Source organism: Dendropsophus ebraccatus, chromosome 5 (assembly GCF_027789765.1).
Source record: "Dendropsophus ebraccatus isolate aDenEbr1 chromosome 5, aDenEbr1.pat, whole genome shotgun sequence".
Classification (NCBI taxonomy): Eukaryota; Metazoa; Chordata; class Amphibia; order Anura; family Hylidae; genus Dendropsophus; species Dendropsophus ebraccatus.
In genome coordinates, this window is record NC_091458.1 from 32498705 (window position 1) to 32514478 (window position 15774).

Sequence of the window (15774 nt, forward strand, 5' to 3'; positions counted from 1 at the left end):
TGCCTAAGTGCCGGAGTCAGTCGGAGGGAAGATAAGCAAGTGAGATGTGACATGTGATGACTTGCAGTTGTTCAGCCAATGGGAGCTGAGCAAGCTGTCACCTGACAAGGCAGGGGAGGGGGGAGGCTAGTGTAACAGGAGAAGGAGCTGAGAGAAGAGCTTGGTGACGGTGGCGACAGTAATCAGGTCTGTGTGAGTCAGGACACTTCCTGGTGGGGGGTGGAGGGGGGAAAAGACAGGGAAGGGAGGCACATAGGTGATTGAAGCATATTACAGAGTTATATAACTTTGTAATGTGCTTCAATTACTGGGAAAAAGTTTTTCATGGCACTTGTCCTTTAAGCAATATACATTTTAGCACCACTGTGTATGTCACAAGTACCCTTGTGTGGTGCTGCTGTGACCAGTCACTTGGTAGATGGTTATGTGTAATGCCACTTTCATGGTGGTTGGTGGAAAATAGCTCAGCTGATTAGGACGTTGTCATGACGCTAGCGCTAACTCAGCACACAGGTGTGATGTTATACCTGCATTTAGTGTGTGGCTGGCTATATTGCTCCCCAATGTTCGGTGACCTGCTGGGTTGTGATGGGTCCCTTGGGCTCTTATCACGGTGGTCCGGAGTGGAGATGTGTCCCACCCGGACTGTCGGTACCGCCACCCACAGAAAGGGGAGGTGACCCATGGATGGTGTAGCTTGTGTGTAGGTGCTGGTGCAATGATCACAGAGTCCCAGTAGAATAAAAAAAAAATTATTTATTGGCAAGTATCTAGTAATACAGGTCAACAATACATGACTGATGCAGACTTGCTTTTACTGCAACTGTACTGAGAGTTGCTGAGGTAAAGAGTAGAATAGTAGTGCTGACTTGGTTATGTGCTGAGAGAAGTAGAGAGTTCAGAGGAGTGGAGAGGAATTTGTTTTGAGAATCCCAACCCAATTTAGTACTGTGCTCTGCCAAAACTTTAGTAGAAGAAGAATTCCTAAGAAATTAATACTTGAGAGAAGAAAAATACTTGTGCCCGTGTTTTCACCTTTGTCGCTATAAACCACCTTCTGCCCTATAGTGTCGAGTTACCCATCCTACAGGGGTGATACAAGTCTCAGCTGTGGTAGCTTTGCTCTATCCGGATCAGTTCCTCTGCATTAGGATACTGTCCTGCACTTTTAGAGATGTTTAAGGTGTGGGTTGGGGTGTCCTCTGACTGGCCCTCCCTTTAGTGTTTAGCACTGCATCTTGAGTATACGCATTGCTTTAAGAAAGAGAGTCTCTGTACACTACAGCTGGTCTGTTCCTGATAGGGAACCTGGGAGAGCTGCGAAGTTCAGCAGGGATGCCTGATCTGTGTGTTTTGCTCCACTTAGAATGGGTGGGTTCAGACTACGGAATCTGCGCAGATAAGTTCCCGGCGGATTCCGTTGCTCGTACCCGTTTACAGCCACGCGCCTTTCCGCCTGCTCCATATACACCATTCTATGCACGGGCCGATTCCGTTATCCGCCGAAAGAATTGACATGTCAATTCTTTCAGTGGAATGCAGAATTCGCCCGTTTATAGAATGGTGTCTATGGCACAGGCGGAGAGGCGGGCCGCCGTGAGCAGCACTGGGAATCTGTCGGAATTTATCCGCACAGATTCCGTCGCGTGAACCTACTCAGAGAAAAACAGACTACGTCTGGACCTACAATTCCTCTCCCCTACTTCCTACAGGGTTTATGTAACAACCTCTGTGAGTGGTGGAAAAGAGAGTGTGAGAAGGAAAGAGAATAGAGATAGGTAGAGAAAGAACAGCATCTCTCATAGGTGCACCGAATCCCAAAATACAATACAGTAACGCTTGCATGACTACAGCTGGGCAATATATGCAGAAATATACATAGTGACATCTAGTGGCAAAACTTATACATAACTTCATCACCACTTTACTTTCGAAGTTCAAGGCATTTGCTAGGGGTGTTCAAGACAGAAAGACCCGTGGTGGAACACCACACCTGCACTATATCTTTACAGTGTTTACATTACTGACATATAACCTATACTAGTGTTTTTCTCCTGATTAATTTGGCTACTCAGAGGAAACGTGATATGTTAGGAGTAAACACAGGGTATAGCAGGGACTGAACAAAGGGATAGACCGGGCAGGGGTCGCCCTTTTTAGGGCAAGTGCCCTGATAGTTCCCTGTGAGAGAAGGGGTAGTAACCTACACACACATGACAAGGGCGAATCAGGGACAGAAACAACTCCTTTATAGTCACAAACTGATGATTTGATGTACAGTCTACAAGAGATCCATTAGTGGAACAACAGACTGGTGAGATACAACTGGTTTTATTTCTATAATCTATCCCAGCTGGGATTGTTGTAGATGGAAATTGTGGTCTGGTGTTTTACAGACCTAATTAGACCTGTTCTGTTGATGTAGGGTTTCTTTGTGTGTTTTAAAGTGATATTAAAAGTGAAGTTTTAAATGGTGTACACTAGAGATGAGCTAACCTCGAGCATGTTCGAATCCATCCGAACCCGATCGTTCGGCATGTGATTAGCCGTGGCTGCTGAAGTTGGATAAAGCCCTAAGGCTATCTGGAAAACATGGATATAGTCATTGGCTGTATCCATGTTTTCCAGACAACCTTAGAGCTTTATCCAACTTCAGCAGCCACCGCTAATCAAATGCCGAACGATCGGGTTCGGATGGACTCGAGCATGCTTGAGGTTCGCTCTTCTCTAGTGTAACACCCCTTATATATTCATTTCGATTTACCGTTAGGGTGGTTTTCAGTCTGTGGTTGAGATACGGAATTGTGTTGGTTACACACCGACATTGACATCATGAGTGAGCAGGAGGCTGGGCAGAAGAGATTATTTATGAAGAAGAGGGAGAAGAAAGCAGTGGTATGGTGTGCCAGAGTGAGACTTAAACTCTGAGCCACAATTCCCCTTTGACTCCTCATTACAGTAGGAGACACGTGATTGTGTATAATCCACTGCATGGACAAATTACCAAAAGGTAAAATGCTCACTAGTGGACTGCCAGCACCTTGGTATAAAACATAACATCTTATTCTTACCTCACTATGTTCCCCTGTGTCCTCCTGCAGTGTCTCTGGGTCCCCTGCTGATAGTTCGGCCCATTCACAAGCAGAAATTCCAACTGTCTCAGTGGTGATGGCCCGCTCAGCCAATAACTGACTATAACACTCAGTCAGTGATTCATTAAGTGGGTTGCCAGAGAGAGTCTGTCTCGGAATTGGCGGTGGGCGCTTTCAGCAGGGACCCAGAGACACTGCAGGAGGTCATTGAGGGGAGCGTGGTAAGGTAAGAATAAGATGTCTATTATGTTCTGCCCCTCTAAAGATATGCTTGTAGTCAGTGAATGGTAACATTTTTATTAATATTCAAAAACTCATCTTAATGAATTTCTGCTTAAACACATGCCCTATTACAGAATGAGGCAGCAAGATACTTTTTGATCAGAATATTGGTTGGTTCCATTCTAAAGGATAGGCAATAAAGTCTGCTTGATGCAATCCCCAAAGAACAACAGAATAGGGGTTCTGTTCTAGCTCTCCTTACTGAACGTCCACAGTAAAGGGGCATTTGAATACAGCAATGGTCATGAATGCCCCCCCCCCACTATTTATTTTAATGAAGCCGATGGAAACAATCAAGTGCTTTATAAGCTGTTTTTTTTATCAGCCCCAAAGGTACTAAATAGAGCAGCAGAGATCACATGTGACCACCTTACTTCTTCACAGGAAAAGGAGATTTTGGACGGGTTCCAGTGATTCTGTGGATCCCAGTGGTCAGAAATTTATCACCACAGTATATGCCATAAGGCTGGGGCTACACAGTGATTCCCATTTGCACAACCAGGATTCATCATATTGCACTGCCTGGTTGCATAAAACAGCAACCTCAGCTGCTTTTGGCTTGCTGCCTACCCCTGGTTACTAATATGGGGAAGGAGTGTCCTCAATTTTAAAATAGGTTTGGGTCCTAAGGTCTAGAGATTGTAAGCCCTCGCGGGTAGGGTCCTCTTTCCCCATGTACCAGTCAGCCATTTATCTTATGTGTGTAATGTGTTTTTGATCTTGTAATATTCCTGTTGGTTAATCCCTATTAGGCTAGGTTCACACTGTGTTTTCAGCATCCGTTTAACGGATCAGTTTTTTTTTAACGTCCAGAAAAATAGGGTCAGCAACGTTTTTTGGTCCGCAAAAAAAACCGGATCCGTTTTTTTTATAATGGAAGTCAATGGAAAAACGGATGCACACAAATGAATCCGTTTTTTGCAATCCGTTTTTCATGCGTTTTTTGCAAAAAACGGATGCGTTAAACGGATGCTGAAAACGCAGTGTGAACCTAGCCTTACTTGTACAGCACTCTGGAATCAAGGGCGCTATACAAAAAAATAATAATAGTAATAATAATAAAACAATAATATGCCATAAATGTCAAGATGGGAATACCCTTTAAATGTATTAGGGCTTTCTCTTGTAAGGGTACAAACACACACGGCTTATACGCTGCGTATTTACTGCTGCGATACGCAGCAGATTAGATCTAAATAACTGAACACAGTATCAAATCTGCTGCGTATCTGCTGCGTGTGTTTGTACCCTAAAGAGTATTATATGACAAGATGAGGACAGGTTTTCAGCTAATGGATGAACACAATCACATGATAAACAGTTGCAAAAAGTTGAAGGATCTTGGAAGAAACATAAGGACGTTAAATAACTAATGCTGCGTTTACACAGACAGATTTATCTGACAGATCTTTGAAGCCACAGCCAGGAACAGACTATAAACAGAGAATGGGTCATAAAGGAAAGCCTGGGATTTCTCCTCTTTTCAAATCCATTCCTGGCTTTGACTTCCAAAATCTGTCAGATAAATCTCTCTGTGTAAACACACCATAAGTTTCAAAACTTTTTAATACACAATTTTACTTACAGAGAGTAGAATGAATGTTCCTCCTGACCAAAGGGACCTGCATTTCAGATGGATGAAACCAATCTGGCACATGGAAAAAAAATGTATCAAATTGCAATTTCTATACAAATAATTTGTAAGACTAAAGGTGCGTTTACAGGTAACGATTATCGTGCGAATTTGCGCGATAACGATCGAATTCGAACGATAATCGTATGTGTAAACGAAGCAAACGATCAAACGAAGAGCGAGAAATCGTTCATTTTGATCTTTGAACATGTTCTCAAATCGTCGTTCGCAAAAAATTCGCAGATCGTTCCGTGTGAACAGTCGTTCGCCGATTTAACCAATATGTGAGATATGCTTAAGCGATCGCAAAACGATTTTCCGTACAATATATCGTACCGTCTAAACGCTGATCGCAGACAGATTTATCTGACAGATTTTTGAAGCCAAAGCCAGGAATGGATTTGAAAAGAGGAGTAATCTCAGTCTTTCCTTTATAAACTTTTCTCTGTTTATAGTCTGTTCCTGGCTTTGGCTTCAATAATCTGTCAGATAAATCTGTCTGTATAGACGCACCATAAGTTCACATCCGAAAATTAATTAGGGAAATTTATCTTTCCAGGTAATGATGAAACTAGACAGCCACATAATTTTCGCCTTACAAAGAGGACCTTAAAGCAGCATTGTTGTCTCCACGATGAGTCTACTGATCGGTCAGGTTCTGAACACTCACGAGATAAATACCCCCTCCTTTTTATTTTTCAACCAAGAGGGAAGAGCTGAGTTACTTAAAGGGGTTGGCCACTTTATAGTAAAATTGCTCAGTGTACAGTATTATTAAGTGTACTCACTGTATATACTTACAGCAGCTCCCTGTGTACCTCATAGAGCTAATATCAGACTGCCCTTATGGACGCAAAACTTAATAAAAATCTTAGCCTTACCTCTCTGTCTTCCTGCAGTGTCTCCGGGTCCCCTGCTGACTGCATTCTGCCACTTTCAAAGACAAACACGTCCTGGCAGAGACAGGATAGCTCCACAGCCAGTGATTGGCTGCCCAGGCTGTCACTGCCAAGTGGCGACGTACGGCCACATATGCCATGAGGGGGAACCAGGCGTGAGGGGTTGGCATGGTGAGGTAAGCATAAACTGTTTATTATGTTTTATATAAGGGCAGAACAATATCAAAAGTCAGAAGGTACTTCTTCAAGAACATTTTTTTTTTATGTAAAAAATATACAGATTTTCTAATAATAATAATAATAATAATAATGGGGGACATACTTGTATGCCAGTTTTAAATTAGACCCCACCCCCAATCGCCCCACCAGATTCAGTAAGAGGCGCATGCCTCTTAGTGAAACCAGCCTGAACTTGGTAAGGCCCCATTCACACGTCCGTGTCAGTTTTTACTGTCAGGAAATCCTGATCAGGAGACCTCAAATGTCATCAGGAAAGTATCAGGATTTCCTGACAGTAATCCGTTTTTACCATCAGGAAAAAAAAAATAGTTCTTAATATGGTCTAGTGTGCCAACACACAGCCCCTAGTGTACCTGGATGGCCACAGGCTGCAGAACTACAACTACCATCATGGCCTGCCAACAGAGGCATGATGGGAGTTGTACTTCTGCAACCTGGATGGCCACAGGCTGCGGAACTACAACTCCCATCATGGCCTGCCAGCAGAGGCATGATGGGAGTTGTACTTCTGCAACCTGGATGGCCACAGGCAGCAGAAGTACAACTCCCATCATGACCTGTCAGCAAGGAATGATGGGAGTTGTACTTCTGCAACCTGGATGGCCACAGGCTGCGGAACTACAACTCCCATCATGGCCTGCCAGCAGGGGCATGATGGGAGTTGTACTTCTGCAACCTGGATGGCCACAGGCAGCAGAAGTACAACTCCCATCATGACCTGTCAGCAAGGGATGATGGGAGTTGTACTTCTGCAACCTGATTGGCCACAGGCAGCAGAACTACAACTCCCATCATGGCCTGCCAGCAAGGGATGATGGGAGTTGTACTTCTGCAACCTGGATGGCCACAGGCAGCAGAACTACAACTCCCATCATGGGGGGGGGGTGGAAGCTGTCCGGTCCGGGGGGGGATGTGGTGGAAGCTGTCCTGTCCGGTCCGGGGGGGGGGGGGGGAGGGGGTTGCCGGGAGGGATGCCTGTGCTGTGCTGATGTGGGGTGCCAGCGGTTGCGGGGGCCGGCGGGCTCTCACTTATCCGGAATCACGGGCACTTTCCTGATGCCTGACGTCCTATTTTTTCCGGCTCTATTTTCCGGAAAAATCCGGAAGGATGTCCGTGACTAATGAAGGTGCATGGAAATCCGGACGTGTGAAGGGGGCCTTAATCAGGTGCAGGAGAAAGCCATCTCTCCTTGCCGCCCCACCCCATTGGGTGAGCAGGGGATATGACAGGTGTAACCCAGGAAGGAGAGGTGAATCTGCCCCTTCTCCCTAGTGTACACCACTGACACAGCATTCATAAATGTCTCCCGTTGTCAATAGAAATCTACTATTAGTGTATATGGAGGAAAGAAATTATCTGTAAATTTAATATATTCCTGAGGCTGGGTTCACACTGTGTTTTTTTGTCTGTTTAACGTATCTATTTTTTAATGGTTAATTTTAACGTACACAAAAATGTGGTCATCCACGTTTTTGTGTACACTAAAAAAAAAAAGAACCAAATGAATGCGTTTTATTGTTTTTTTTTTTTAATAATGGAAGCCAATAGAAAGACAGATGACAACAGATTGCATCCGTTTTTTCTTCATAAAACGTATACATTAAAGGGGTTATACAGCGCTACAAAAACATGGCCACTTTTGCCCCACTCTTGTCTCTAGTTCAGGTGTGGTTTGCAATTAAGCTCCATTTACTTCAATGGAACGGAATGGAATGGAGTTTCAAACCCCACCCAATCTAGAGACAAGACTTGAGCAAAAGCAGCCATGTTTTTGAAGCGCTGGATAACCCCTTTAAACGGACTGCAGGAACGCATTGCGAACCCAACCCTACCCAAAATGTCTAATGTCAAATTAAATAGCTACATGATAAAACATACATTTTTCAATAATTTGTTTAAAAAAAAAATCAAACATGCATGGTTGAAAAAACTGTGTACATTGGACATTTGTGAAACCTAAAAAAAATGCTGCATGGAAAAAAACTGCCCAAAAGAGACATATGTGCCTGGTAGCTGGTCCTCTAGTGCCTGCCTCACAAGTGGGGTGGTTTACTAATGTGAACTATTTACACCAATTATTATACTGTAAACTCCAAGGTTATATATTTACATCTGTGTATAGACTATGGTTTGCAGTTTCTCCCCATCCCACCAGACTCAACGTTCTCCACACGGTTGTGGAGAAATCGTCGACTGAAGCTTTGTGTCACAGAGTCCCGAGGCTCAGACGTGGAGCCCGCGCGTCCGCCATTTTGTCTCAGTTCAGTCAGTCACAGCCGGCTGCTTCCCCTCTCGCCTCCCCCGCTCGTCCTGTATCGCCACCTACAGCTCCTCGACTACAACTCGTCTGCTGACGTGAAATACGCCCAAACCTGACTGGAAAAAAAAACGCGCTACTTTCCGACCATCGACTGTAACATGTACGTCACGTCGTGTGTCTCTCCAAGTGACAAAATGGTGGACGGCACCGCACTGACAGCCAAGGGACGGGACGTGGTGGAGAAGCCACTAGTGAACTGGAGTGTGAAGGAGGAGGGGGGAGTCACGGGATTTAGTGTTTGCACCACACTTGTGATATGTGGGGTATGTGTGTGTGGGTGACGGGAGGGGGGAATACGCTTGTGCGGCACCGGGAGGTGTGAGGTGAAGCGTGGCCGCTGGGGGAGGGGTGGGACGCCACTGCAGCCGCCATGCAGCGCACGTCCCTAACCTCGTCTCAGGTTACAGAGTCGGCTATTTCACGATGTGTTCACATTATCGTGCGATTTGCAGCCGCACCGTTATCACCTTATGCTGTCAATAAGACCTAAATATTGCCTCACATACACAAACAGCGATAACCGTGCGGCGCGGCTCATCCGGCACCGAAAGGGTGTGCGAGGCTATATGGCGAGACGGAGCAGACTCTCTCCATAAACATAGCGCAGCTTGCAGCATAGCTCCCGACCACACCCCTCCCCAGGGTAAGCTCCTCCCCCCGTATACTGCCGTCAATATGGGCCAGGGCCAGGCTAATAACTGGTCCCATTCCACATCTGCCCCTCCCCCCACACCTTCATAGACTAACTGCAACGCATGGGCGGTGCTTCTCCCTCATCAACTTTTAGTCAGGGACCTCCCTTCAGCCTCGCGGGGAGGCGGGAAAACAAGCCGGCTGATTGACATCGCCTCCGGCCAATCAAGCGCGTTCTCCTTTACCCTGGCGCTGGACAGCTTTAACCAATCGGAGTAGTTAAGGAAGGCGGGACGTGTGGGAGCCCGTGGCCGCGCCTTCTCCACTTTGACTCCGCCCCCTTATGCTCCGGGACTGGACGGGGAGAGTTGGGTTACGGGGGGAAGGATCGCTGTGAGGGGAAACTGCGGCTGGGCCTGCGCTTTCTCTCTCTCCATCATCTCCCGCTGCCGGTAAGTGAACACACGGCCGAGGGAAGGGGACGTGAAGCGTCTGCGTTATGTGACCTGTCTTATTTACCCTCACGTGTGGGGGCGCTCTCTTACGCCACCTAGCGGGGGGCAGCTCTGTGGCTGCTTCTCCGGTGTGTGTCGGGGGATTAGAGCGGTGCTGTGCGCTGCCCCGGTCCCCGCGGTTATGAGGGGAGGAGATGCCTGCTGTGCCCGCCGGGCGTTATTGTGCTCCCCGGGGGGGCTCCCGGCGGCGGGTCACCGCGGGGTGTGACGGGCCGGGTATTGTTCGCCGCTCGCTAATGGCGGACGGGAGGCAGCGCCACCAGCAGAGCGGAGCGGGAGTCACAGCGCCGGGGCAGGAGGGCTCCCTCAGGGCTCACCCCCCTGCCGTGTCCCGCCGGGCTCCTCATACAAAGGCCGCCGGTACACCCCCTGCCCCGCCTGTGTATCCTGCCTCGGTGTATACACGTAGGCCTGCGCTCACACGGAGCACTAGTGCAGCCGCGCTAATCACTAGGCCCCGCATCACATTCGCTGCCTGTTGTATTGTGTGAGGGAAATCCTCGTCTGCTCAGTGAGTGTGCCGATTGGAACCTGAGCGGGGTGGGAGGGGGCGCGCAGGCTGCACTACCAGCTCCGGCCGCTAGGTGCTCCCTCTCTGCCGAATGGTGTCACAATGCAGCGCGAGGGGCAGAAGGCTCAGTGTTCTGGATCCCGGCTCCCATCTGCCCCACTGGCTTATACCAGAGCATCCTCACAGCAGCTGCCTCAACCCCTCAGAACCCAGGAAATACGGATTCGATTTAGTGCCCTATTCACATGTGATCTGCTTCTAAATTTCTGCAAGTCAAGTGTATACTCCTCAGTGCAGGGAAATCCATATCAAATGCATGTATGTAAAACGAAGACCCACTATGCACACCTGTATCTTTTATGCATATGTTACACGTAGACATGTTACGCTGTGACTATAGTATGTGGGTTTTTTTTCCTTGTAAGGTGTGTGTGTGTGTGTATATATATATATATATATATATATATATATATATATATATATATATGAGAGAGAGAGAGAATTCGTATAAGATTCCATTACTGTGCATGTTTGAAAGTAAAAATAAATAAAAAGGAACCGCAGGGCTTGCTGAGAGTTGTTGTTTTTGCAACATCACATGTTGGGGAATACAGATTAACCCTTTGAGGACCAGGCCCAAAATGACCCAGTGGACCGCGCAAATTTTGATCTTAGTGTTTCCGTTTTTCCCTCCTCCCCTTCTAAGAGCTCTAGCACTTTCAGTTTTTTATCTACAGGCCATGTAAGGGCTTATTTGTTACAGGAATAGTTGTACTTTGTAATGGCGTCATTCATTCTACCATAACATGTATGATGGAATTCCAAATATATTATTTATGAAGATATAAATTGGTGAAATCGCAAAAAAGAATGCAATATGGTAACGTTTGGGGGGTTCCTGTGTCTACGTAATGCACTATATGGTAAAAGCGACATGATACCATTACTCTATAGTTCAGTACGAACACAACCATATGCAGGTTTACGCAGATTCTCTAATGTTATATATTTTTTTTAAATGAAATCCTTTTTTTTGGCAATTAATTATAAATAAAATGGGACTATTGTGACGCTTATAACGGTTTTATTTTTTCACCTACGGGGCTGTATGGGGTGTCATTTTTCCGCCATGATCTCTAGTTTTTATTAATACCATATTTGTGAAGATCGGACGTTTTGATCACTTTTTATTAATTTTTTTTTATATATAATGTAACATAAAATCGGTAATCCGCGCACTTTTTCCCCTCTTTTCATGTACGCCGTTTACCGTTCGCAATGACGCTTGTTATATTTTAATAGATCGGACAATTACGCACGCTACGGTATATTATATGTTTATCTATTTATTTATTTTTATATGTTTTATTTATATAATGGGAAAGGGGGGTGATTTCAACTTTTATTGGGGGAGGGGTTTTGGGGTAGTGTGTTAGTGTTTTTAACTTTTTTTTTTTTACACATTTGAAGTCCCTTTGGGGGACTTTTACATTCACTACTTGGATTTTTACACTGACCATTGCTATGCCATAGGCATAGCATTGATCAGTGTTATCGGCGCTCTGCTCATTGAGCCTGCCTGTGCAGGCTCAGTGACCAGAGCGCCGATCGGACCGCACGGAGGCAGGTGAGAGAGCTCCGGCGGCCCGTTTTACCGATCGGGACCCCCGCAGTCACACTGCGGGGGTCCCGATCGGTAAGTGACAGGGGACTCCCCCTGTCACTTACACTTAAACGCCGCGGTCGCTCCGCGATCGCAGCGTTTAAGGAGTTAATGACACGCGGCAGCACGATCGCTGCAGCGTGTCATTACCGGTGAGGTCCCAGCTGCTCACTGCAGCCGGCCCCCACCTGCTATGAAGCGCGCTCCGCTCCGGAGCACGCTTCATAGCGTGAGAAACACCCAGGGCGTACAGTTACGCCCTAGGTCGTCTGGGGACAGACTTCCATGGCGTAACTATACGCCCTGGGTCGTCTAAGGGTTAAAGTGACTGTACCACCAGGCCCAGGCAGAAGCACTGGAGGCGGGCCGACCCACCCTTAGTGGGAGGAAACCCCCGCCCCTTTATGATAGGGTTCCATTGATTCTAATGGAGTCACATCATGAGGGTCTGGGGCTTCTTCCCACTAAGGGTGGGTCGGCTCGCCTCAAGTGCTTCAGCCTGGGCTTAGTGGTACAGTCATTTTAAAAGCATCCTGTCTCAAAGCTGTCGGATATCAATGGATACAACCATGCTGGGGCGATGCCATGAGCAACCCCCTTTTTTTTTTTTTTTGCTGCAAATCTGACAAGGATCCACATTTATGAGCATACCCTTAAAGTGACTGTACTACCAGGCCCAGGCTGAAGCACTGGAGGCGGGCCGACCCACCCCCAGTGGGAAGAAACCCCAGCCCCTCCATGACGTGACTCCATTAGAATCAATTGAACCCTATCATTGAGGGGCTTGGGTTTCCTCCCACTAAGGGTGGGTCGGACCACCTCCAGTGCTTCAGCCTGGGCCTGGTGGTACAGTCACTTTAAAACGACATTACCCTTGCAAAGGGTCCATTTACACAGAAGGATTATCTGCCAAAGATTTGAAGCCAAGGAATGGATTTGAAAAGAGGAGAAATCTCAGGATTTCCTTTATGACCTGATCTCTGTTTATAGTCTGTTCCTGGCTTTGGCTTCAAATCTTTGTCAGATAATCTGTCAGATAACGGTTCTGTGTAAATGGACCCATATATGAAGTTGATACTTGTAGTTAGACCGGGGTCCCACAGGTGATTATTTAGTAAGATCGTCAGTTCACATGCAAAATCCCAATGGTTTTGGCAGAGACATGCACCTTAGTGGTGATTCCCTGGTTTATAACCCATACGCAGTGTAGTGGTGGCACAGGTTACTGCAGCTAAGCTCCTGTTTTTTACATAGGAGCTGAGCTGCAGTACCGTGCACCACCACTACAAAGCAGATAGCGCAGGGCTTCCTGCACAGTTCACTCTGTATTGGTGCTAGTGCAGCAGGTCAAGGTGATCAGACATTGATGACCTGTCCTGTGGATGAGGCCATCAGTATTATAAATCTAAAAAACAATTTTAATGTTACTGCATGTAAATCTACACCAACTCTGATGTAGCCCAGGTTTCCTGTATAGTTAATACAGGTTACTGTCATAAATTATAGTAAATCTGAAAGGCTGTGAAGGTCTTGCTCACTTTTTTCAAACAGGCGTGGGGGCTTAAAATATTTAAGCAAAAATTTTGAACTTTTTTTTGTTTTTTTTTCCCCCCATATACTTGGGAGTAAATGTTCTGATAATTTCTACCCATCGTATTCAGCTCAGTAGTTTTAGCCAAAACAGGGTGGTGGAAAAGGCAGGAAAAAATACAAATCTTTCCACTATGGTTTCTGATTTTATGATAAATACTGACCAAATGCTACTTCCCTGTGTGAATGACATCCATGTTAACATAGATAATGTTGTCAGCTTCACAGTTCTGTAATGCTCATTAGAGATCTAGCTGTGCTGCAGAGAAGTTGACTCTACTACTTCTTAGGGTCCTTTACACAGAGATTTATTTGACTGATTTTTGAAGCCAAAGCCAGGAATAAGTTTAAAAAGAGAAATCTCAGTCTTTCCTTTATTACCTGTTTTCTTTTTATAGTCTGTTTCTGGCTTTGGCTTAAAAAATCTGTCAGATATCTGTGTGTGTAAAAGGACCCTTAGAGGCTTATTCCACAGGAGCGATAATCGGCCGATTACCGCTCGGTGGCATAGAGAAAACGATCAGCCGATCGTGTCAATCATCGGGACTGTGGAATAGGCCCAGTAAACGAGTGCCAATCTAGCAGATCGGCCCTCAGTTACAGCATTGCTTGGCGCGTGGAATAGGGCCCTTATGCCCCTATTCCACGAGTCGTTTGGAGGAGCAAACGAGCGCTATTAGCGCTCGTTTGCTCCTCGTTCCCCGCTCGCTGCCGCCGCTATTCAACGCGGCTGCAGCGGGAGGGGCGGCGGGGAGCTGCGGGGGGGGGCTGCCGGGGGGATCGCTGATCGTCCGGGCAGCCCATAGGATATAGCAGCGTCTGCTGCCGATGCTCCTATTCAACGGAGCGACGGCAGCAGATCCCTGCTATATCAGTCGCTTGTTTTTCAACATGTTGAAAAACAAGCGACTGCAACGATCAGCCGACATGAACGATGTCGGCTGATCGTTGCACTCTATTCCACGGGACGAATATCGTTCGTAGCGGCCGATATCGGCCGAATACGAACGATATTGCTCCTTTAAACGACCCGTGGAATAGGGGCTTTACTCTTTGGACATCTTGATTTACCCATTGGAAGGTTTTTGTGGCTGTTTTGCTGTGTAGCCCACCTCCTTTCCTGAGCTGTTGAATTCCATGCAGGTTTAGAAACTTTCTATAATACTATAGAAATTACATTAGCCTTACATAAGCGTCATTGCAGTGCACTTTTATAGACCAGATATGTCTGTCTCTCTATAATCTGTCTAGGACATGCAAAAGAAGAATTTATCGTGTGACAGGAAAAAAAAAATGAATTTTAAGCCCAAAAAGTAGTGTAACCAAATGTTTAGGTGCATTAGCTCTGTTCCCCAGCTCCAGTTCTCAAGGACAAGCAGGCCATGTTTTGAGTATATCCAAAACAAAGACCACCTATACCAGAGTATAATTATATCACCTGTGAAATACAAGGAAATCCTCAAATCATGGCCTGTTGGTGGCCATGAGGACTGGAGTTGGCGAACATTACTTTGTGGGGGATTCACGCCTGCGTTTGTCCCATTCGTGAATGGATTCATCCATGTTAACGGGGTTATCCAGTGTTAGAAAACATGGCCACTTTCTTCCAGAGACAGTCCCTCTCGTCTCCAGTTTGATTGCAGGTTTTGCAGCTCATTTCCATTTAAGTGAATGGAGTTTAATTGCAAACCACACGTGAACTGGAGAAGAGTGGTGCTGTCTCTGGAATAAAGGGGCCATGTTTTCTAACGCTGGATAATCGGTACATCATGGAGTCCGGCGGTACTTTGAAGTGAGCTTAGGAGTTGAGCTCACTTCAAAGTACGTAGGGATCGGCTGCTATATGCAGCCAGGTCCTCACTGTTAATGACTGGCCACTGCTATCGTGCCGCGGCCCGCCATTAACCCTTGTCACTGACTGATCTGGACCCCACAATGTGACTGCGGGGTTTCCGGTTGTTTTGTCTGACTGCCGGAGGTCTCTTACCTTTCTCCCGGCAGTCAGATCGGCGATCACTGTAGAGTCTGCACAGGCAGGCTCTATCCAATAATCACAGATTACACTGATCAATGCTATGCAATGGCATCGCAATGATCAGTATATGTAATGTAAAAATGTTGGTGCCCTAAGGGGACATAAGTGTAAAAAAAATAAATAAATAAAAAATTTAAAGGTTTTAAAAAAACATGACTTCGGCCCTCCCCCAATAAAAGTTTAAATCACCCGCTTTTACATTTCATAAATAAAACAATATATACCATAGCGTACGTCATCGTCCAATATAATAGGTTCGTTCTTTGGACTGATGATGGAATCCTTCCATGCATAGAATAGTCTATGACACGGGCGGAGACGCGTGTGCCCGCCACAGTCCTCGATGGGTGCGAGCTGCGG

General features: G+C 46.2%; 2 protein-coding genes across 6 annotated transcripts in view; one reads left to right on the forward strand and one right to left on the reverse strand.

The window, feature by feature from the left end:
* The window catches only part of PSPC1 (paraspeckle component 1), a 124362-nt gene extending 115141 nt beyond the window's left edge, over nt 1-9221 (reverse strand). Inside the window, exons 1-2 of one of the 4 annotated variants that reach the window (XM_069969812.1) lie at nt 9201-9221; nt 4960-5022 (exon numbers count right to left, since the gene is read on the reverse strand). In XM_069969812.1, coding sequence (XP_069825913.1) covers nt 4960-5022; nt 9201-9206 — 69 coding nt within the window. In that variant the 5' untranslated portion in view covers nt 9207-9221. Of the gene's footprint in view, nt 1-4959; nt 5023-5888; nt 5981-8973; nt 9122-9200 lie in introns of those variants that run through there. The other 3 variants (XM_069969807.1, XM_069969810.1, XM_069969808.1) reach the window with 3 other exon arrangements.
* ZMYM2 (zinc finger MYM-type containing 2) overlaps nt 8408-15774 on the forward strand; it is a 59637-nt gene continuing 52270 nt past the window's right edge. The window contains exon 1 of one of the 2 annotated variants that reach the window (XM_069969803.1): nt 8408-8567. The gene's annotated coding sequence lies outside the window, so the exon portion shown is untranslated. Of the gene's footprint in view, nt 8568-8850; nt 9553-15774 lie in introns of those variants that run through there. The other variant, XM_069969802.1, reaches the window with a different exon arrangement.